General features: G+C 48.6%; 1 protein-coding gene across 2 annotated transcripts; it reads right to left on the bottom strand.

The window, feature by feature from the left end:
* Positions 1 to 680: 680 nt before the first annotated feature.
* SMO (smoothened, frizzled class receptor) lies at positions 681 to 22,291 on the bottom strand. 2 transcript variants are annotated; one of them, XM_087821022.1, is made up of 12 exons: positions 21,949 to 22,291; positions 10,596 to 10,801; positions 9,313 to 9,522; positions 8,903 to 9,075; positions 8,337 to 8,556; positions 8,117 to 8,240; positions 6,508 to 6,600; positions 5,968 to 6,076; positions 5,001 to 5,186; positions 4,409 to 4,557; positions 3,753 to 3,887; positions 681 to 3,508 (listed from the first exon to the last, which is right to left on the bottom strand). In XM_087821022.1, exons 1-12 carry the CDS (start codon positions 22,274 to 22,276, stop codon positions 3,069 to 3,071), a joined length of 2,373 nt encoding a protein of 790 aa, XP_087677148.1. In that variant the 5' UTR covers positions 22,277 to 22,291; the 3' UTR covers positions 681 to 3,068. The 2 variants fall into 2 exon arrangements, with proteins under 2 accessions (XP_087677148.1, XP_016068859.2); XM_016213373.2 differs by lacking the exon at positions 21,949 to 22,291 and adding an exon at positions 20,663 to 20,962.
* Between the last annotated feature and the right edge of the window lie 1,857 nt (positions 22,292 to 24,148).

Consider the following 24,148-nt stretch of genomic DNA (forward strand, 5'->3'; position numbering starts at 1 on the left):
CACTCTCTCTGAAAAGCAATGAAAAAAATATCCTCGGGTGAGGATTTTTAAAAAAAGACAAAAGAAAAAGAAAGGGTCAGGCAAAGGAAGGGATGAGGCAGAGGGCAGACTGCTTAAAAGAAGTGGGGACCAACAGTGGCAGGTGTCACAGCCTAGGAAGACGGACGACTGAATTTGAGTTTGACTCCGGCTGAGTATGAGAGTGGTAAAGCCTGCCAGAGCAGTGAACACATGGAGACCTGTTCTCGGGCAGCAGCTGGGCCACAGGGAGTCCCCACAAACCAAGCTCCTCTTGGATCTGGAGGTGTTTCTTCTGGGGACCTAATTCAGGAGCTTTGGTAGGAAAGTGGCCTCTGTGACTCAGTCATAAGATCTGGTGTTCCTATAAAAATACTGCAAGATTTCTTGGTTGGGGGCATGTCTGTGATACTGGACCTCCAGCTTCTGCCTGCTGTCTGCAGTCACAAAAGGTGGGATCACAGTGCCCTCTAGTGGTCAAAGAATGTCAATCTCCACAGCCAGACACAAAAAGGTGACATCTCTCACCTTTTAAAAGCCTAGAATGAACTTCCCTTACATCCCATTCCCCATCCTTTTCACAAGTATTCCCACTAAAGAAAGAAGGAATGGAGGTAATGTCCATGGAGATGAAAAGAAGGAAGAAAATTGTTAACACAGTCTCTTATTTCAGAGATCATTAGACAACACTGTTAAATTTTATTGTTTTGAATCCTATTGATGGTTAAACAGTAGCTATACTACCACTGAGAGATAGTGATGGGCAGAGTAATCAAGGTAAACAAGGGCTACAGTGTGGCCAGAGGGAACACAATACAGGAAACTTGGGTAGAAGGACAAGTCAACAGTCAGAGTGGAGAGTTTGGATTCAGTCAGGAAGACCCTGGCCCGGTGTCTGTCACTTACTAGCTGTGAGGTTGACAGCAGGTCATTTTGATTCACTGAGCTTGTTTCTAGGAAAAAAAACTAGCTCCTGTGATCCCTCTGAATTAAGAGGCAGCCCTCAGTGCCCAAGAACCAACTCTGGAGCCAGAGTTGGAATGGAATCCAAGCATTACTACTTACTGTGTGGCCTTGGGCAAACTATCGAAACTTTCTGTGTCTCAGAACCTTGGGGGTATTAACAGTACCCCAAAGGTCTGTTGTGAGATTTGAGTTAATGCATGAGAAGTACTTGCTAGAGAGCCTAGCAAGCATTCAAGAAGAAAGAGTTAGCTGTTATTATTGTTTTAATAATAGACATGTAAAGCACCTAGAATATGATGAGATCAGTAAAGTTAGTTCCCCTTCCTCTGCAATCTGGCTCTGGGTAAAATGCTTATGCCCCCATCATGTGAGCGACAATCCAAACAAGTCTGGTCAATACTCCACAATACCTTCCCAGTATGTGGGTATCACTCCCTTTCTTCCACAGATCTCCTTTCCACATGATCTTGAGTCCTTGCAACCCAGTTAGTTCCCAGTCTTCTGCTGACATTTTTCTGGAGGAAGTGGGGCTAACAGGCTTCCCTCAGGGAAGTCTGAATTCCTTTGACTGCCCAGGAGAGGAAGTTACGCATCAGAATGCACTTGGTCCCCCTGACATCCCTTGTAGAAGGCAAGAGGTCCCCAGAGGTGGGGCCCAGGATTGCCACAAAGATCCATGCTCATCTGCACTAGCAGGGGGCGCTTGCTTCCAATAGTCATTTCAGAGGCAAGCTGTGTGTTCATAATCATTCATCTTAGATCAGTGCACAGTGAAGCAGCTGTGCCAAAGAAGAGTTTTGTCCTTATAAAGCCAACTAGTCAGGAAGGGCAGCCAGCACATGTCAGTCATGACCTCAGCACCAAGCTCTTGGCCTTTCAGGATAGCCTGAGGAGGGAGTGGAACACAAATGAGATCAAGACCAGGTAAACAGTTTGATGGCAACTGGGGCCTATGGAAAAGAAGCACACCAGGAGTTTATACAAAAACCTTTTATTTACTGTTTATATTTCTTCTCCCCATCCCTATTGATCTGGAACCCAGCCAGCTCCTAAGACTTCCTGCTGCCTGGTTCTTGAAAGTGGGGCCTTGGGGACATGGAGGAGGCCTCTAAGAGGTCAGAAATCTCTTCACCCACCAGTTGTGGAAGTTGAAGGAAGCTTTCCTGCCTGCCGGAAGCTCCAGTAGCTTCCCAGGGTAGCCCCTCAAGTCAGAGGATCCATCCCCCACTGGATGGATACAGGAAGAGACAATGTGTCTCGGAGACCCAAAGACTCCCCACCACTCACTGCTTCTATAGCACGCCAGGCTCTATAGCTGAACCAATCTCTTTCTTGGAGATGGAGTCCAGCAACAGGAGTGGAGGTGGGATGGAGAGACTGCAGTTCTGGGTCCTAATCAACAAACAGGAAACAGGAAGAGGTTGGCCTGGTTGAACTGAAATGGGAAAGGGAAGGAGAGTGCAGGAGAACATGGGCTGGGTTACTGGCTGGGGTGGGGCCAGCTGGACATCAGTAAAAAGAGATTATAGCCCTTCTAGGAGTAGGCACTCCTAGCCCCACAACCACCTGGAAGAGGGAGAAGGGAGCCCTGTTCCCACTTAGACAAAGGGCTAATGATACAATAAACACTTTTGGTCTCAGGGTGCCCTTTCCTGGCACCAGTTAGTACAGAAAAGGGCAGCCAGCCCTCATCTGTCAGACATGGGTTTGGCTGCCTCCCTGGCCACCAAAGCCCATTCCGGGTACTGTCACTCTTACCTTCACCATTACCGCCCCGCCAGAAACTCTGCATGCCCCATAACCTTGTTGCAGACTGGGGCTGCCAGCCAGACTCCAGCTGGTGGGGCAGAAACAGGGCCCTGGAGCTCAGGGCTGTTCGCTGGGTGAGGCCCACCCATGGATTTGTCAAGGCTCTTTCCCACAGTTCTGCCATAAGCCAGACATATAGAACCATCCTGGGAGGGCACTGGGCTCTCAGGTTCTCCAGAAGATGAGATCCTGGGGAAGCACTCTCAGGGAGGAAGACAAGCCTCAGAATGTGTTTTTGTTTGTTTGTTTACTGTTCCAGGTCCTGCTCTCTTGGCTTAGAAGTCTGAGTCTGCATCCATGAGCTCCGCCTCCATCAGGTTGGTGCGGGAGTGAATGGGCCCCAGTCCCTGCCTGCGGCCCTGAGCCCAGGCCATGGGGGCTGGGGTGCCAGGCAGAAACGGATCCTGCAGGGGACTGGGCTCTGGGCAGAAGGGGTTGGAGACCAGGGTCCAGGCTCTCTGTCGGCAGGATTCCCCAGCTCCCCAGGCGCCTGTGGCCACCAGGCATTTCTGCCGGGGCAACTGTGGCAGTCGAGGAACAGCACTGGCGCTGGCGGTAGATGCAGGGGTGGGGTGGTGAAGCTCGGCGGGTGGCACCAGCGGGCACACCTCTTTCTTCCTCTTCCTCCGCTTCTTTTTGCGGCCCAGGCGCTTCTCCAGCTCTGGGGAGATCTCGGCCTCAACCAGCCATAGGTTGGCTTTTTCCTCTGGGGGCACTGATGATGGGAGAGAGAACATGAGCCTGGGACCCTGACTCTGTCCCCATCACCCTTCTCTCCTAGGACCCCCACTTTGAGCTCTGGGACCCACAACTCTAGACCTCTAAGGCCTCAGCCCCACACTTTGGATCTTCTACAGCCTTTCCTTCCCCCACACCTTCTGGCAACCCCTGGTACTACAGTCCCAGTAACCCCCAGCCTCTATGTCCCCCACCTTCCCGCAGAAACCTGAACCCTATACCTGGAGTTGCCACAGGGGTGACAGACACATCCTGGGGCAGTATGGCTCCTCTCCGAGCCACCATCTTGGTGACATGCTGAGCCCAGGCAGAGGACACATCGGCAGAGGGCTCATTGAGGTCAAAGGCCAAACCCGCTGTGGGGATGGAAGGAAAGGGTAAGGAATCATGACTGCTGGTCCCTTGCAGTCAAGCGCTCCTCCCTTACTGAGCACCATTCACTTTCCCCCAGCCGATGGCTCCCACTCCACCCTGGTAATCACAGTGCTCTCTACCCATCCACAAATTACAGAGCAATTGACATCTGGGGCACCCAGAGCAAGAGTGGGACCTCACTAAAGGGCAGAAATCCAGTTTCTGAAAGCCTGACTTACACTAGCCCAGGGAGAACAAATGGAGAAGACAAGAGAAGGGGAAGGGAGACGAGTCCTCTGGGAACCAAAACAAACTGTTGAACCCAGGACAGAAACAGAAAGGGGAGAGTTGCTGGGGATGAGTAGGATACTGGAAAAGAATGACTGTGAGGAGGGGAGAGGGCACTGTATTGCCCTCACAGCCTTCTGAAGAGTCCACATGTCCACACCGGCCTGAAGGGGGATGGGGCCCAGGTGCTGCAGGGGTTAAGTGGCGCCAGGAGAGGAAAGGGGCTGAAGCTCACCCACAGGCCCATCATGGGAGACGGTGTGCATGCTGAAGGAGAGCTCCTGGCCTGGGTTCTGCAGCAGCTCGCGCCGCTTGGAGAAAGCCTTGGCAATCATCTTGCTCTTCTTGATGCGTTTGGGCTCATCATCACTCTGTCCAGTTAACCTGAGAGCAGCAGGGGTAGGGGAGGGAAAGCGGAGGAGCTTCCCATCAAATCTCGTGAAAGACAAGTGAATCCATTTCCTCTAGGGCAGAGGCCTCCAGAGGGCGAGTCCCTCAGGGACTCTGAGGAACAGAGGCCTACTCTGCAAAGAAGGCGGCCTAAAATGCAGGGCTCCTGTGTGCCCAGTTCTCAAATCACTCCACTCTTAAAAGATGCTGGCAGTGGGCTCAGCACCTAGCCGGTGCTCCCAGGACAGGAGGTGTCACCAGGGGGCAGTGGTGAGCCACAGAGAAGTCAGCTTCAGGTGGCTCCCTACAGACCCTTAGAAATCACACCTGCCCAAGACTGTTTTGGGAGACATGGGACTGGACAAAGCCTAATGATGGGACACCTAGATTGAGACACAAAGGTTTCGGAGTCAGAAAGGGCTGGCTGCTGACCCCACCTGCACCAGGTGCGTCTCCAGATGAGCAGCGTGGCCTTGGTCCAGACCCAGGTGCTCATGGCAATGCCGGTTCCAAACATGGCAAACAGGTTGATTTTCTCCACCAAGAGGCTAGGGCGATTCTTGATCTCACAGTCAGGGATGGGCTTCTTGGTGGGCAGCCCGATGGTTACATTGGCCTGGCACCTATGGTGAAGGATGGTAGACGGGTGAGGCTTTCTGGGTCTCCTGGGTGGGTACCCAGACAATCACTAAGCCCCACAGCACTGATTCACAACCCTGGGTGCTCATTAGAGCCACCTGGGAGCTTTTAATAACTACTGATGTCTGGGCCACACCCCAGACAATTAAATCGAATCTCTGGGGTAGAGACCCAGGCATGGGTATAGTTTAGAGCTTCCCAGACTGCAAGCTGGAGACTTGAAGGAGTCTGAAGCCGTCAGTGTGAACTGGTGTTCCTTTTAATGAGCATTTTAACTGCTGCTCCTGGTGTCAGTATTTGCTGCACTTCGTTCAACAGCTGAGATGTCTTAATCTCTCAGATTCATCCTCATTGTGACACAAAAAGCACAGGAAAATTAGCAGGCATTAACGGGCTGTTAACTTATCACAGAGAGGTAACTACTGTGCAGGGCTCTCCAATAAGCTCTGTAAAAGAGTGTGTGAAAATTGGAGACAGCAACTTCTGTGGCCAACAGAATTGGTCAGAGAAGTCAAAACATGAGATGGCTTCTCAACAGTTACAAACACTCCAGCCAGATCGCCATGGGGGTGCAGAGCTGAGCAGGGACTTGAGGGCTGTTTGCTATGTTGGCAAATTACAGAGCAATTGACATTGTGGGTGCCCAGCGCAAGATGGGCAGACCCCTGCTGGACGGCATAGGAAAGCTGACCCTGAAGTCCTGGCTCCGGCTCTCCCCTCCCTCGTGGCTGCCCCCAAGTCCCCAAGCTCCCGTCCCGCACTCACAGCACGTAGTCCCGGAAGCTGCGCTCCCACTCAGCCTGGTTGAAGAAGTCATAGAAGTGGCAACTGAAGGTGATGAGCACAAAGCCAAAGGCCAGGAAGCCAAAAATGCCTGTGGAGGGACAGGGGTGGGCAGGGTGTTACCAACCCCGGGTGTGGGAGCAACTGTGGGAAGGAGGGTGTTTGACCCATTGGGGCCTGCAAGACAGCTGAGTCTGGGATGAATTCATGCTGGGCTCAGTTCAAGAACTACAATCTCCAAAATAAGGCAGGATGGGAACTTGAGGCAACTGTAGGAGGCCCCAGTGGAAGGGAAGCAGGCATGAGGAAGCAGTCTTGTCATGAACTTGAATTCTCCCACCTGAGAAGGTCCCCTTCTTTTAAACTGCTACCTCCCCCAAACACACCAGCCTTGTCTTGCTAACTTGTGCCACTGACTGAGTACATCCTCCAAGACCCTGTCCTGCAGGTCCCACAGCCCCAGGAGGGTGCAATGTTGGGCTGGATAGTACCTCAGGCCAAGGGCCCAGGGGACCCACTCACCTAGGCGCAGCATGGTCTCATTGATTTTGCTGGCAGCCTTCTCGCTCAGTAGCCCGGGGTGGTTGCTCTTGATGGAGAACAGAGTCATGACTCCTGAACAGAAAGGACACCTCAGATATTAGGGGGTTGAGGCCACTCTCCTGGGAGAGAGGGGATGTGGCAGGGGAGGCTTCCATGGCCCTGGAGTCGGGGTCTGATTACTTCTGTGCTGGCGTCAAGCTTGGGGAACTGGAGACACTGGAGAAATGGAGCACAGCTAGTGGCAGATGTGTCATGGACGGGAAAGATTGGGGCAGAGCACAGATGGACAGTAGAAAGGAGAGTGAAGGCACCTTGGTTCTAACCTGGCCGCCCCTAAGTAAGGCAGCCAGGTCCAAGCTGTTCTGCTGAAAAAAGCATAAAAAGGGACTTGAGAGCCCGACCGGTATGGCTGAGCAGTTGAGAGTTGACCCAGGAACCAAGAGGTCATGGGTTCGATTCCTGGTTGTGACACATGCCCAGGTTGCTGGCTCAATCCCTGGTGGGGGGCATGCAGGAGGCAGCTGATTGATGATGTTTCTCTCTCACCCATCTTTTTATCTCTCTATCCCTCTCCCTTCCTCTCTCTAAAAATCAACAAAAACATATTTTAAAAAAAGAGACTGAGAACAGTGCTGTCCAATGGAAATACAATATGAGCCACATACATAATCTCAAATTCTCTAGAAGCCACATTAAAAGAGTAAAAGGACACAAGTGAAAATGGTTTCAATGTATTTTATAAATGGTACACCATTGTTTATTATATTATCATTTCAACATATAACCCATATTACAACTTATTAATGAGTGTGCTATGTCTTTGAAATGCAGTGTGTCTTTTACACTTATGACATATCTCAATCTGGACTAGTTTCAACACATGTGGCCAGTCGCTACCAAACGGGACAGCACAGATACAAAACATAAATCAGAGGCCCAGACAAGGCCAAAAAGAGGGGAAAGAGGTGGGCTGAACAGAAGGCTGACCTTTGTTAGGCAGAGGGAGGAAACTGAAATTTACACACACACAAAACCAACAAAAATGAGCTAAGAAGGCTTATTGTGGAGGTGGCAGATTGCGAAAGGGAAATTAGGGAACAGAGAATCTGTGCATGTTGTGAAAACTGTGCGTGAGTGTGTGTTGTGGCAGGAGGGAGATGAGAAACCAAGCTCCAAAACATTGACAGTATATGTAAATTTAGAGCGAGCTCGCTGGACTGAAGGCCCCAACTCGGTCCATGTGGACAGAGTAGGTGACCCACCTCACTAGCGCACCTGGCAAAAGGGCCGAGGGGAGGTTGGAACCAGCCCAGGTTCCACTCAACATGCCATGAGCTGTGGATCAAGGCTCTAAAGAGAGGGGTGCATTTTTCTGGCCAACACAAAGGTGTCGTCCTACACCAAGTACCCAAGGTACTGTGTCTGCCTAGAGGGGGCACCTTCCATTGAGCACCAAGACGAATTGTGACCCAGCTGAGGTCCCACTGTGAAGGCAGCAGAGCTGGCTGCTGGCTGCATCTAGCTCCTACTTCACAAAGCTGGTGCTCAGAGTACTTGTTGCCCTGGTCTTGGTCGGCTCGTCACTCACCTCGGATGAGAAAGTAACCTCCCACAATGAGCACCAGGCCAATTGGGGCCAGCACGAAGCCAGCACGGTATCGGTAGTTCTTGTAGCCCACAAAACAGATGCCGCTCACGGAGTCCCCATCCACCTACGGCAGGAAGGGGCGGGAGGGACAGATTCGGCCACTGGCCCCTGACCCAAGTCCACCCCACTCAGGACCCCAGGCCCCTACCAGTTACTATACCTGAGCCACAGCAAGGATTGCCACAGTGAGGACAAACGGGAGTGACCACGTGAGCAGGTGGAAGTAGGAGGTCTTGCCAGAGAGAGGCTGGTAGGTGGTGCCCAGGGCTTTGAAGGAGGTGTGCCAGGCATAGGTGAGGACCACAAACCAGACGACGCCAGCCATCAGGGCGTAGTACACAATCACAAAGATGATGACGCAGGACAGGGTCTCATTGGAACTACGCAGACATGTGGGGTGTCACTTGGGGAGGTCATTCTGTGCTCCCTCTACCAGCTCTCTTCACCCTGTCTCCAGACCCTTGGCTCTAAGGTCTGGAGGTTGCCTAGGAGTCAGGGCTTGGAAACAGGACCCAGTCAGATTTGAAAAGTATACAGAAGATGCCCTTTCGAACAGATGCAGACAATCAAGGTCCTAACACTGAAACCAAGGTCCTAATGCTTGGAGACCTCGGGGCAACAAGGCAGAGCTGAATCCTACCCTGAAATCTCAGGTTCAAGTGCAACCTGTCCCTTTTCACACATTTCAGCCTTCCTCCCTCACCTCTGGGCCCCCAAGACACCTACGTGGGCTCCCCAAGCCTCATGGTGCCATCTGCACGGCAGACAATCTCCCGGCGGGCGCCGTCCATGAACTGGGCCAGCCAGCCAATGCTGCCCACAAAGAAACACGCATTGACGTAGAAGAGAATGACCGCAGGGTAGCGATTCGAATTCCGCCAGTCAGCCACGAAAGTGGCCTAGAAGAGAGAAGCGGGGTCCGTTCCGTGAGGCTGGGGTTATTCTGCTGCTGCAGACACCCTTAGGACCCTTCCCTGGAGCCCCCCCGCCAAGGTGTCCTCTCCCCACCTCCCTCTCTGCCCCAGAGCCCAGCCTCTCTCACTGACAATCCAGCTCCCTTCCCACTTTACAAGCTGAGTGCCCGGGACACCCGCGTCCGCCTGAACCCTCCACATGCGGGCCTGCCCTCGGCTGACCAGGGTGAAGAGCGTGCAGAGGCCTGTGACGGCCCCAAAGGCCGCGATGTAGCTGTGCATGTCCTGGTGCTCGGCCTCGGTGAAGAGCGGGTTCTGGCACTGGATCCCGCAGCCCTCCACGTCCTCATACCAGCTCTTGGGGTTGTCAGTCCGAACCAAAGGAGCCTCACACTGGCCCGAACTATTGAACTTGATGTTCTGCACCTCGTTCTGGCATAAGGGAAGGGGAGAAGAAAGACAGTACAAAGGGGAGCAGGGGGCTCAGGGGCGGCCTCTGGTTTAATAAGAGGTACAGGGATAACATGGCAGAGTGGCTGAGGGCACGGATGCTGGAGATAACCCATGGCAAACTATCTGACTTCTCTGTTACCTCAGCTTCCCCATCTATAAGGTAGAAAAAAATGGATTCATTTGAAATGTGGTGTTGGAGGGGAGCTCTATGGATACCCTGGACCGCCAGAAAGATAAACAAGTGGGTCCTACGGCAAATCAGGCCTGAAACATGGCTGGAGGCAAAAATGACAAAACTGAAGCTGTCTTATTTTGGGTACATCATGAGAAGGCAGGGTTCTTTGAAAAAGACATTAATGCTGGGGAAAATAGAAGGCAGCAGGAAAAGGGAAGGTCAAGTATGAGATGGATTAATTCTATAAAAGAACCCTAGGCGTGAGTCTACGGCAGTGGAGCAGGCTGTTGAGGACAGGACATTGTGGGCACCACCCATAAGTGGACATCGCCATTAGTGGGAGCTGGCTCAACAGCATGTAACTCACACACCTACTTCATGGTAGGGCTTAAAGGGTGAATGAATAAATGGATGCAAAATGCTATAATAATATTTGGCAGGTAGTAAATAATAAGTAGTGTTACTACCATTATTATTATCATTATTATTTTATCACTTACAAGCTTTCCATCACTACCCAGGACATCCCATCTTGGTGTCTCTGGCTGTTGTACATGGGCCTTGACTCCATAAATATATAGCAAATGTCCTCAGGATAGGTTCCTGCCATCTGTGACTCCCATAACTCCCTAACACCTGACGGAGCTGGTGCTCAAAAAATATTTGTTGAATAGTTATTTTTTATTTAAAAAAAAAAAAAGAAGATAATCCCTGGTAGATGGGCCCAGCCAACAAGCTTCAGTTGGGGTTTGTGGCCTGTTGGGGTTACCCAGGGACAAGGTTCTGGGCTCCCCTGTGACCCGTTATGCCAGGCGCCGCCCTATGCCTGGTCCTGACCAGCTCCCAAAGCATGGGCCTCACCCCCCAGAGCACTCACCGGGCAACCCTCAGGGAAGTGGTCGGGGGTGCAGCGCAGGAAGTCAGGCCAGCCCCGCTCTCTCTCCACGATGGCACAGGGTCCTCGGGTGGCTTGGCAGAGGGTGCGGCTGGGCAGCTCCACTCGGTCGTTCTCACACTTGGGCATGTACACAGCACACAGCAGGGGCTGGATCACTGCCCAGCAACGAGGGGCGTTCCGGAGGCCTGCGGGTGATGACAGTGTGGACACATTGCAGTGAAGACCCCTTTTCATTCAGATCCACAGACACAGCTGCACCCCTGCTCCCCAGGCCTGAGGCATCTCTCTTTGCCTCGCCACAGGCCATTATTGCTCAGAGCTGTTGGGCAAGGTGTTTCTCAGTGGGACATTTGGGCAGGACGCTTCTTTGTGCTTCAGGACTGTTCCATGCATTGATGGGCATCTAGCAACACAGGACCCTGCCCACTAACTGCCAACAGAACCCCTAAGTCATTCTGACAACCAAAAAATTCTCCCTCCCACGCCCCATTCCAGGGGTAGTGACTAGAAGAGAAACTGAAGAGGAACTTTCTGGGGTGCTACTCGTGTCCTATTTCTTGATCTGGTGCTGGATTCCTGGGCATATGCACCTTGTGAATATCGAGCTTATGATCTGCGCACTTTTCTATATGTACATTATAATTCAATTAAAGTTTTATAAAACAGCCCCCATTTCCAAATGCCCTGCTAGGGAGTATAAGCACCTCTGGCTGAGAACCCCAGGTTGATTTATCTTTTGCCTTTTCAGGGGCACTTTCAAAACCTGCTCCAGGAGAATGGTGGGACACCCCCAACCCCAGCACATGGCCCATGCTGCAGAACCAGGAGACGTTTTCCCTTGCCAAGATCCCGCGACCCCTGGTCCTCTTACCAAGCTGAGGTGAGACAGAGAACAGGTAGGAGCTAAGAAGAGGGAGTCAGGGAGCCAGGTACTCCAAGGAGGAAACAGGAAATCAGGTGGAGAGAAACAGAGGAGGCTGTATCCAGTGCAGAGAGGGGAAAGGAGGTGCCACCAAAACAGAAACGGCTGCCCCAGTGGCTGGGCTCACTCAGCACTCTGCCTGCTTCGCCCCTCCTGAATCATCCTTGCTTCAGGAACACCTATTTCCCAAACAAGAAACTGAATTAGGAGATGCTTCTGAGTACGTGAGAGCCAACGTGAGTGCTGGCCACACTGCTGGGCTGGGAGGTCATGGGGGTAGGTGGATAACTGTTCTTTTTTGAGGGGAAGCAATATAAAAGAGAGGTAAGGAGCATGGACACTGCAACTAGCCTGCCTGGGCCCAAATCTTGGCTCTATCATTTCCTAGCTGTGTGATCTTGGGCAAATTACTTAATCTCTATCTCTAGCCTCAGTTTCCTCATCTGTGACATGGGGACAATACATTTACCTTGTGGACTATAGTGAAGAATGAGCTAACGAGTTAACTGCTTAGCAAGGTACCTGTCATATAGTAAGCACTCAGGAAATGTTAGGTATAATTATTACCTACCTGAGGCTTCTGACCACTCACTGCTCTCACTGCGACACAGCTATTCCCGGGGCACAGAGCAAGTTCCTGTCACTTAAGAAGCAATGATCTCACCCTGGTCAGGTAGTCCAGTTGGTTAGAGCATCCTCCCCCCACTATGCCAAGGTTGTGGGTTCGATCCCCAGTCAGGGCACATATAAGAGTCAACCAGTGAATGCATAAATAAGTGGAACAACAAATCGATGTTTCTCTCTCTCTCTCTCAAATCAATTTAAAAAAAAGGAAGCAATGATCTCAGGCAGTGGTACCCATACCTGACTCAAATCAGAATCATTTGGGGAACCCTTATCACTCTGGGTGGAGAACCCACTCTCAGAAATTCTGACGGAGTGGGTATGGGTGGAGAACACAGCAGTGGGTGCCAGGGACTGGGTGGGATGAGGGACTATTTGGGATAATGGGGTTGTTCTCTGTCTTGAATGTAGTGGCTGCTTATACAACTCTGTGTGTTTGTCTAAACCCATAGAACTACACAACAAAGGAAAAGTGAATTTTACGGGATATTTATTAAAATGGAGGGGCCTCACTAGAGTACAATGTGTTCTAGAGAAGCAGCAGGAAGTTAATAAAGTTTGGGTTATTTTTTCAGGATTTTGTGATATTCGTGGTAATTACCAACTTTTAAGAATATATAATTTTTTTTTTAGTTTTCTCACTTTAAATGTTTTCTCAGCCCGGCCGGGCATGGCTCAGCAGTTGAGCATTGACCTAGGATCCAGAAGATCGCAGTTCGATTCAGGTTGGGGCACATGCCTGGGTTTCAGGTTCGATCCCCAGTGGGGCATATGCTGGAGGCTGATCAGTAACTCTCTCTCATCATCGATATTTCAACTCTCTATCTCCCTCTCCCTTCCTCTCTCTGAAATCAATAAAGATATATATTTTTTGAATAAAATAAATAATGTTTTTCCATTCTTTAAAAATAAACTCCCCAAGAAAAAGATAGATTATTAAATAAATCTTAAATGACAATGGAGGAGCCATCTGGGGGGAGAGAACTGGACCCTTACCTCATTTCTTACATAAAAATAAATTCCAGATGAATCAAAATAATTACATTATTTTAATTTTTACTTATTGATTTTGCGAGATAAGAGAGGAAGGGAGAATGAGAGAGAGAGAGAAACATCGATTTGTTGTTCTACTTATTTATGCATTCATTGGTTGATTCTTGTATATGCTCTAACCAGGGATCAAACCCACTACTTTGGCATTTCGAGATGATGCTCTAACCAACTGAGCTACTCGACCAGGGCTAATTAATCTAACTTAATAAAATAAATGTGAAAGAAAACTGTAATGAGATACAAATTTTTTTTAACTTTGTTTTTTTGCTAATCCTCACCTGAGGATGTTTTTTCCATTGATTTTGAGAGAGAGAGAGAGAGAGAAACATCAGTGTGAGAGAGACACATCGATTGTTTGCCTCCCCCACAAGCTCCGACCAGGGCCAGGGATAGAACCTGCACCCCAGGTACATGTCCAGCCCGAAACCAACACTCTATCCACACCCACCATTTTTAACTTTAGAGCGAGAAAGATAAAATATTTGAAAATGCTGTAGTGGCAAGAGTGTGGGGGAAACTGGCACTTTTGCATATTTTTAGTAGTAATAAAAATTAGTAAATATTTGTGGAGACTTTTTGGCATTACCTATCAAAATTTTATACTAGCAATTCTACTTCACATATTCACAAAGATAATTTATAAGGTTATTCATTACAGCATCATTTGAAATAGCCAAGAGTAGAAATAACCTGAATGTATATCCATCAGTAGGAGACAAGCTAAAAATATAATAGGACATTATTCAGGGTTGAACTATTTGCATTGAAATGGAACTATCTCCAATAGATCTTGTTAAAAGGATGCAGCTGAGTGGAGAACAGCACCAAGAACATGCTACCGCTGTCTGTGGGAAGGAAAAAACTAAGGACACACCTACATTTGTACGTATGTTGGTAATGTCTAGAAGGACACATAAAAACTAGTGTTGGTGGTTGTCTCTGAGAAGGGAAAATGGGGAGCTGAGAACACAAGTGTAGGGATTTAACTTTCGTTGCTTTTGAATTTTGTGCTATGTACATATACTACCTATTTTTTAAAGTAATTAAGTTTAAAAAAATATGCAAATTACTGAGATGAGGGAAGCTTCCCAAAGAGAAGGGAATGAGATTGGTAACAGGAAGAAAGGGGACATCAACTTTATCTGTATTGTTTTATTTTTTATTTTAATAAAATATGAAACAAAAAGAAAAAATAGGGACACATTTTCTACATTCAGAGAATTTAAAAATAATATTTGCCACAATTTAAACTTTGAAAAAGACTTTTTGTTTGTGTGATTCTGATGAGCAGTCAAGTTGAAAACCATTGTTTGAAGGTTGGGTTAACATTAGAAAACTTAATCAATGTAGTGTCCTACATTCATAGATTAAAGAAGAAAAAATCATATGGTCATCTCAAAAGATGCAGAAGTAGTTGATAAAATCAACATCCATCCATAATAAAACGATAATTGGCAAATTAGGAATAGAAAAAAACTCCCTTAACCTGATAAAATGTAACTACAAGAAAACTACACCAAACACCACCTTTAATAGTGAAAGGTAGAAAAGCTTTCTATTTAGAATGCAGAAAAAGTCAAGGATGCTGCTACTATCACCACTTCTACTTTATAATGTACAAGGCAATAAACATTAACAGATATATGGCTTTAAAAGGGAGAAACAAAGGCATTATTTACAAATGAGATAACTATGTGTAGAATAAATTTAGCCAGTTTACTGGATTCAAAATCGACTGTATTTTTATATACCAGCAACAATCAGAAAATAAAATGTTAAAGGGTCATTTATAATAGCATAAAATTATCAAATATCTAGGTATAAATCTAACAAATGATATTTAAGAATTCCCTGCAGAAAAATTGTAAAAAAAAATTGAGAAAATGAAAGCTCTAAATAGAAATATATAATGAAATGATTGAAATACTCAATATTGTAAAGATGTCCTTTTTTCAAATTAATCTATATACTTGATGTAATGGTAATCAAAACCACCAGCAATTATTTTTATATCAAAGCTCAAAGGATCAAGAATAGCCTAGCCCGGCCGGGCGTGGCTCAGCCGTTGAGCATCGACCTAGGATCCAGGCGATCAGGGTTCGATTCCCGGTCAGGGCACATGCCCGGGTTGCGGGCTCGATCCCCGGTTGGGGGCATGCAGGAGGCGGCCGATCAATGACTCTCTTATCATTGATGTTTCTCTCTCTCTCCCTCTCCTTTCCTCTCTCTGAAATCAATAAAGATATATTAAAAAAAAAAAAAAAAAGAATAGCCTAGACTCACTATTAGATACTGCCGTACTATAAAGTGGAGGCCCTTAGCCTTGAATTCACAAAGGATTCTTGAAGACAATTTAGGGATCCATGAAGTTGGATGGGGAAAAATTACATCTAACTGAAATTTAGCATTTCCTTCCATTATAAATGTAAACAACATACCACAGTAATGTGAGCGATATCTGTGGTTTTGTCACAAATGGAAATCTGATATTTTTGTTGGAGATATCTCAAAATACTGTGACTGCTCATCACCACCTTGATGTTATAGTGGTTATTAAACCCACACTAGATCTTACAGCATATTACTAAGGAAACACATATATGTTAGATCACAAACCTTTTAAATATTTGATAACTACATTTCTTTTTTTAACATTTTGGTTTTATTTTTTTTTAAATATGTCTATTGATTTCAGAGAAAGGAAGGGAGAAGGAAAGATAGAAACATCAATGATGAGTCATTGATCGGTTGCCTCCTGCACGCCCCCTACTGGGGATCGAGCCCAAAACCTGGGCATGTGCCCTGACCGGGAATCAAACAGTGATCTCCTGGATCGTAGGTCAATGCTCAACCACTGAGCTACGTCAGCCAGGCAGGATAACTATATTTCAATATAATTCATTTCCTTCATAATCCTAAATGCTTCCTATCAATTCTATGTGTTTTACTTTATGAATTAAAAAATATCATACCGAGAAGGGGCCCAAAGGTTTTATCAGACTGACAAATAGGTTCATAGCTCAAAGAAGGTGAAGAACCATACTATAAAGATACGATTATTAAGATGGTATGGTATTGGCAAGGGATGGACAAATAGACCTATGGAACAGAATAAAATTCCAGAAACAAATATACATTTTGATGACTTATGGCAGAGCACAGGCTTCTCTTTAACAAATGATGTTGAGACTATATATAAAATTGGAGTTCTAAAGAAATCAACTCCAGGTGATCTATATAACTAACATGGAAGGAAAAACCTATAAAGTTTTGAGAAAATAACATGAGAATAAATTCATGATTTTGTGGTATGAAAGGACATTTTAAAATGAGACACAATAAACACTATGCATTAAAAAGTTTGATGAATGACTACCTTAAAGTTCAGAACTTCTGTTCAATGAAAGACACAAAGAATGAAAAGGCAAGCCACAGAATAGGAAAATTTTAAATACATACAACCAATAAAGGACTCATCCATGAAGATCTACAAATCTTATAAAAATGACAGCTAGGCCTATAGAAAAAATGGGCCAAAGATTTGGACAGACACTTCACAAGAGAAAAACTCCAATGGCCAGGAAACATTTCAAATGGTGCTTAACCTCACCAGTAATCAGGGAAGTGCAAATCAAACCCACAAATACACACCACAACTTATCCACTAGTTTGGCAAAATTTCAAAGGTGGATAATACCAAGGGTCAGGAATCATGAGGAGCGATGATGACTATTCTACAGTGCTACTGAGAGTGAAAAACTGTTTGCTATTATCCAGTAAAGCTAAAGGTATGCATCCTATTATCTCCACATATGTACCTGGAGAATCTTGACCCAGGTTCACCAAGACATACATAAAAGAACACTCACAGCAATGGTATTCCCAGTGGCCCCAAACCGGGGACAACTGAAATGTTTAACAAAATGGATAAACTGGGATATATTCTACAATGGAATACTATTCAGCAATGAAAAAAGTGAGCTGTGATAACGTGAATCTTACAAAATAATGTAGAACAAAAGAAACATGACATAAAATCATACACACAGGATGATTCCATTGCATAAATTTAAAAAACATGAAAAATTGAAATATATTTTTTAGGGATTCCAACACTAGATGGTAAACTATAGAGAAAAAAGGAAATAACTGTGAAAAAATCAGAGTAGTGGTTACTTCTGAAAGAGGAGGGAGGGATGCCCTAGCTGGTGTGGCTCAGTTGGTTGGGCATCGTCTGGTGCACTGAAAGGTTGCTGATTCAATTCCTGGTCAGGGCACATGTCCGGGTTGTAGGCTCAATCCCAAGTAGCAGGAGGCAGGCGGTTGATGTTTTGCTTACACATCAATGTTTCCCTCTCTCCCTCTCCTTTCCTCTCTCTAAAAATCAATAAAAAATCTAAAAAAAAAAAAAGAGGAGGGAGGGGGATGTGACTGGAAAAGACAAAGGAGGAGCTTCTGGAGGCCCCATCATGGTTTAGTTCTTGATCCAGGTGGCACTTTATAATGATCTCTTATTTAGTACCTCTGTGTTTAATGCACTTTCTGTATACATGATACATTTTACAATTAAAATGTTTAAAATATGAAGCAAAAATAAAAACATGGGCCTGTGGGTGTTATTCCGTATTTTTATACTTTCCCAAAATATATACTTTTTAAACTGGTTCTGATCATCAGCCAGCCAGGTTTGGGAACAGCTCTCAAGTTCTTCCTGATCTGACCCTGCAAATAACTCACCATCACCGACAACATCCCTCCTCTCATCTCTCAACTAGATGTCTGAGAGGCAAATGAGAAATTCTTCCCAGCTTCTCTGGCTCTTTCCTACTGGCTGTCCCAGCCAGGTGACAGGACCACATACCCCTGTGCACACACAGAGCACAGCAGTGGTCAAAGAAGCTACGTGCTGGCGCTCAGGGACCTATTTCCCTTGCCAGTCTCTGCTTTCTTGCCCCATTTACCAGCCTGGATTTGGCCGAAGGTGGACCATGACCTGGATATTATGTTTGTCTGGTCAACCTGGAATGCCTGAGAGGACGCATTTCAAGCTATAATGAGGAAGATGCTCAGTGCCTGAAAAATCCCAAGTCCAGAGAGTTGAAAGATATAAGAGAGACTGAGTTCTATTCAAACCTAGAAACTGGCCCAACCTGAGCTAAGAACTTCCTCACTCGGTGGCATACTTCCAAAGGCTCAGTAGTCTCAGCCGAAGAAACACATAGTGGCCACTTCTCTTCAGCAACTCCTAGTCCAGATCTGCTGGACCCTCCACATAGAAGTCCAATAAGCACCCTAATTCACAAGGCCAAAACTGAACCCAGGCTTTCTTCTAAACCTACTCCTCCACTAGCATTATCTGGCTTATTGAAAGGGAAGGTCCCACCTTCCATTCAAGCCCTCCATCCAACTCATCGGCAAGACCCATTGGTTCTAGCTCTGAAGCTCTGGGATCTGTCTACTTCCTACGGCCTGTTACCCCAATCCTGACCACCATCATCTCATACCTGGACCCCTTCAACCATCCCCTAAACAAGCAACCAGCCTCCAGGTTTTTCCTCCAACCACGGCTTCTTCACACAGTACTCAGAGGTCTTTCTAAAATGCAAATATGATTACATCTCTCCCTTGCTTAACAGCCTTCAGTGGCTCCTTCTTATCTTCTGGACAACATAAAATCTTCTTAATATGGGGGATGAATCCCTTCATTTTCTAATTTTCTAGGTCTTATCTCTTATAACTCTATCTCTCACATGCTTTGATCCAGCTCTATTAAAATTCTTAAACTTCCTTAAAAGTATCAAGCCCTCCCACCTCTTCGCCTTTGTGCATGCTATTTCCTCTTCCAATCCCTTCCCACCCGACCCTTCCTTGGCCCAGGTAATTCCTACTTATTACTCAAGTCACGGGGTAAATGGTAGTTCTTGGGAGGGGTCTTCTCTTGCTCCACAAAGTCCTTTATGTGCCTTCAGCACCCTACTTTGTCACAATACCTTTCATAAATATTGCTAAAGCCTGTTTAGCTGTCTGCCTTGCCCTTGATAACAGGGTTCATGCCTGCATTCTTCATCTTTATGTGCCTCACAACCTGATGTAGCAAGCACCCAATACCTAAGTATGACTGGATGGGTGTGTGCACTCAGAACTCAGAGGCTTTCAGAAAAAAGTGCAGAACAAGCCTCTAATTTCAAAAGTTTACATACGAAGACAACCTAGATCATCTTCATTCTTTTTTATTTTTAAATTTAAAGAAAAAAATTTTTAATTGATTTCAGAGAGGAAGGGAGAGGGAGAGAGAGATAGAAACATCAATGATGAGAGTCATTGATCAGCTGCCTCCTGCAAGCCCTCTGCTGGGGATCAAGCCCGAAACCCCGGCATGTGCCCTGACTGGGAATCAAACCTCGATCTCCTGGGTCATATGTTGGTGCTCAACCACTAAGCTACACTGACTGGGCTAGATCATCTTCATTCTTCAGCCACAAAAATACCTCCAAGAGCTAGGTGACACTGACCATGTCTAATGCCAAATCAAGACCACTCACTCAGGATAGGACCAGTCACTGGCCACTAGCCACAATTCCCAGCTAATGGCCTGTCTGTGATTCTCGCTCTTGGTTCAGGTTCACTCTACCCCCCCCCCCCCCCACCTGACTCAGCTCATACCAACACCTGCTTCTGGCTCTGCTTCAAAGACCATCCCAAAGCAGAAAGAGAACAACCAAAACACATAGGAATGGGACTGAGCTGAGGGATGACGGGTGACAACAGAGAAGAGCTCAGAGTGAACTAAGGATCTGGGCTCAGCGCTAGCACTTCTGCAGGAACTTACCCCACCAGAGGCACAGCTAGTGAGGTTTGAACCTGCAAAGGCGACAGATGGTTCCAACTCCTAAACTTTCCTGTCAAAACCACATTTGCCTACTCAGCCGCTGCTCTCGGGAGTAGGGGCTGGAAAGGGGTTCATACTCTTCCTCCTTGATTTGACGGTAGCAACAGAAGGGCAGCATCACACATGCATCAAACTTAGGAGAAATTCAACCATCAGCCCTTGTAAAATACGTGAGAGAAACAGAATTTCTTCTCATAGTGTGAGCAACTCAGAACTGGATGAAATTCTAGTGCTGAGAGATGTATTTGGATTGTCCACCCAGCTGGAGACTCAAGTTCTTTTCAGGTAGTGCTCAAAGAAATATTGTTTATACCTTTTATGTTGCTTTTTTATTCCTTCAGCCTTCTGCTTTACATTTATATACTTTAAAGGCTAAAATGATAGTTTCTATGTATGCCCCTTTTTACATACTGTACATTACTATTTGTGACACATTTATACAAACATATGACCATAAAAAGAGTGTATATGCAAAATTACACAGGCCTTATGGTATGGTGATTTATGGATTTTTGAAAGCTACTGTTGATTACACATAGTTTTTGCCAATATGCTGACCTGACACCCACAAAGGATGAAGCTCCACCATGGGCACCATCCTCCAAGTTCCTCATCTGGCATCTTCACCAAGCCAGGAATAATATGGTTTTGTCCAACCAACAACATTCCGCAAAAACTCTGAGAACTCTAGTGGCCCAGTTGACAATGACTGGCCACCTACATGGGCGTCTGCATCAGGATCATCACCAGCAGCACCCAGGACAGAATGGAGACGGGAGATGTGGGGTACCAGGGCAGACCTGAGATGTGGGGCACTGAGGTCTGTCAAAAGGAGGCTGCCAGGTCTGCTCCTGGTTTTTTCCTTTCTTTTCTTTTTCAAGGTCAGTTTTGAATCACACTGGCTAGAAGGAAAGGATGACAAGGCCAGTTACCTTCCTGAGCACCCTTCAAGCCCCCAGCTCAGAAGAGTGACAGGTGGGGACATAATTCACTCCACACTGCTAAGGACCTGTTTGGGTTCAGTCTGCAGATTCTCAGGCCCCACCATAATCCCATCCTGAGGTGAGGGCTCTGGGGCTTCAGATCCACGCGCTCTCAACATCCCAGGCTTAAGTGTCCTTCCTTCCGCAGCCCTGACCAGCCTGAGAACCCAAACTTCCAAAGAACACACAGATAATCTTTAGAACAGTCTCATCCCTTCACAATCTCAGACAAAAATCAGAATCCCCATTTTTCAGGTGAGAAAACTGTGAAATCTCCTGTGCAAGCCAAACAAGATCAGGGTTCTCTGGACTTCCTGTCTCCCAAAACAATATTTCTGAAAATTTCTGGTTACCTTTTAATTACTCATCCTCAGGGGGTTCCTTAATCCTTCACAAGTTTCACCCAATTCCCACTCCCCCACCCCCATGCCTAAATCTTCTACCCACATCTTTCCCTATTTTCTTTCCAACTCGATTTCCTGGTCTCTTCTCCAGGTCTAAACATCCCCTTGACTCACTGAGCACCCAGCTTCCTGAGTGGCACTTAAGTGGAGCATCTCCTCTTTTTTAAAAAAATAAAATAAAATAAAGTCCTTTCCCGTGGCTCGGAGCCCCTTCCCGACGGGCACCGAGCTCCCCCGCGTCCTGTGCTCACCCACCCAGCTCAGGCGCCCGGTGACCCGCTTCCTCGGCACCCAGGGTCCCACCCTGCGTTCAGCCCGCCCGCCCCGGAGTTTCAGACCCTGTCCCCCAGCGCACCCGGGCGCAGCTCCCGCCCTTTCCGCAGCTCAGGCCCGAGCCTATGCTTCCCCGGGGCCCCGCGTCCCCCGCCGCCGTCCCGGGCTCGGCTCCCGCGCTTACCGGACCAGAGCACGAGCTTGCCGTGCGCCTCCTCCTGGGAGTCCGAGTCCCCGGCCAGCAGCGTGGAGGTGGCCTCGTAGGGCAGCGCCGAGCCCAGGCACACGTTGTAGCGCAGCGGCTCGCAGGGGGCGGCCCGGCCGCAGTGGCTCAGCGGCGGCGGGGGGCCGGTGCCCGCCGCGCTCCTGCGGGCGCTCCCGCCCGCGCTCCGCGGCCCAGGCCCGGTCGCGTTCCCGCTCAAGGCCATCCCCCGGCCCGGGCCCCCCAGCAGCAGCAGCAGCAGCCCCAGAAGCAAGAGCTCCGGTCCCCGTGCGAGGCGAGCAGCGGCCATGGCCAAACCCGCCAACTCAGCAGAAGCCCCGAGCCCCCGCCCGCTCCCCGGAGCCCCCAGGGCACGCGCGAAACCCTTGGGGCCGCGGAGGCGACTCAGGCGACCTGCGCGCCCCGCGAGTCCGGTGCCGGGCTCCCCCGGATGCTCCGCGCGCCGCGGGCCCTCGGCGCCCAACTTCGAAAACTTTGGAGCCCGGGGCCCATGTTGGGCAGCGGAGGCCCGGGCGGGGACGCACGGCTCCCTACCCCTTCCCTGGCAACCCAAGTTGTCTTCAGCCCCGGGAGCCCCCTGGGCCCCCAATCTCCAGCCCCATCCCCTCTCCCACCATTAAAAACCACCTCCGGCCCCCCGATGGAGGCCAGGCGCGGGCCGGAGGTGCGGGACTAGGGCCCCGGCGCCGCCCCCGCACCAGCCGGGGGCCCAGCCGCCACCGTAGCGGGAGCGCGCCGCAGCCCCCCGCCTCCTCCCCGCCGACTACCCGGCTCCTTTGTTGCTCTAGCTCGCTAGGCTCTCTGGAATGCACGGGCCTCGTCGAGCCAAGCCCGGCCCCCCCGCCCCCCCGCCGCCGAGGCTGGGGGAGGGACTGGCCGAGGGAGGGCAGAGGAGGGGAGGGGACGAGAGAGGGGAGGAGCGAGGGCGCGGCGACCCTGCGCGCGGAGGGGCCGGGCCGCGGGCGCTGGAGACCCCGCCTGCAGCCCCGCAGCTGGAAGTAGGCAGACGGCGCGTCCCGGCGCTGCACCGAGACCCGGCGGGCACCTTGATTAACCCGAGGATGGTGCCACTTGGTCGGTTGCAGGGAATGGACTCTTCTGGGTTACGGTGGGGAAACGGGGGGCCTGAAGTCAGCGGAAATCTCTGCATCCCGCCCCGCTCCCCAACTCGCCAATCTTTTCTGCTTGTGGTTAGATCTTTCAGCTTGTCCCGGGGCCCCACGGAGAAGAACCAGGTTTTGGGGTTCCCGCTGGTCCAGATCCTTCCAGCTCAGGACCTGGGTCAGAGGCGACCTCAGAGTCACTCAGGCAGCTGCCTCGGCTGCTGTTCCCTGTGGGTGCAGGTGTCTGGGAACCAAACGTGCCAACGTCAAGACTTGATTACTACAAATGGGTGAAGCCTGGATTGTGGTTTCCAACGACTGGCCCTGGCGTGTCTTTGGTTATGTCCAGAAGAAGCCAGTCCATCTTTGATGGCCTTGCTGCTCACAGGATGGCCCAGAAAGTTTCGGCTGCTCTCCTTCCTTACTCTGCTCCTTTTGCCTTTCCTCGCTCCTGCCCCCTTGCCTGTGCCAGTCACCACACTTGATGTCAGTTTACACCTAGAGCCAGGAGAGTGGACTTGCACTGAGCAACTTTTCTGTGTTGCTGATGGGGCAACACACTAGGGTGGCTTTTCCTGTCTCACTCCCTACCCTGACCCCTTCAGCCCAGCTGAAATGGACTAGTTAGCTCTGTTAGGTTTGGCCATTAATAGCAAATTAGTGATTGCATTTCAGCTACCGTCCTCAATTGGAAGCCAGAGAGAGAGAGAGAGAGAGAGAGAGAGAGGGAGGGAGAGAATTTAATTCAATTTAGCAAGTCCTTCTGAAATCCTAGGATATACACAGCATTGTGACAAGCATGATATCCTCACAGAACTTGTGCATTTTACTGTGGTGACAAGGCTTTCCCTCAAGAAACAATGATAGGTCATGACAACACAGCAAAGTCTCCTCCAGGGCAGGGACTTTATTCTATTCTCTGTATCCACAAAGCATCTAGTGCAGTAGGGCGTGCATTTTAATCACTCAGTAAATAAGCTACCTGACTGAGGTGTACAGTGAAGCGAGTGTGCTATAGGAATTTATAGCAGGGAGAGTGGGTAGACGTGGAGGAGGTG

This window comes from Miniopterus natalensis, chromosome 10 (assembly GCF_054644295.1).
Source record: "Miniopterus natalensis isolate mMinNat1 chromosome 10, mMinNat1.hap1, whole genome shotgun sequence".
Lineage (NCBI taxonomy): Eukaryota > Metazoa > Chordata > Mammalia > Chiroptera > Miniopteridae > Miniopterus > Miniopterus natalensis.

Excerpts from the sequence above, each read along its gene's own strand:
- SMO (XM_087821022.1), bottom strand. The coding sequence starts at position 22,276 with ATGGCCGCTGCTCGCCTCGCACGGGGACCGGAGCTCTTGCTTCTGGGG. Across the intron at positions 10,802-21,948 it reads CAAGCTCGTGCTCTGGTCCG|GCCTCCGGAACGCCCCTCGT; the intron begins GTAAGCGCGGGA and ends CATCACCCGCAG. Across the intron at positions 4,558-5,000 it reads TGGAGACGCACCTGGTGCAG|GTTAACTGGACAGAGTGATG; the intron begins GTGGGGTCAGCA and ends TGCTGCTCTCAG.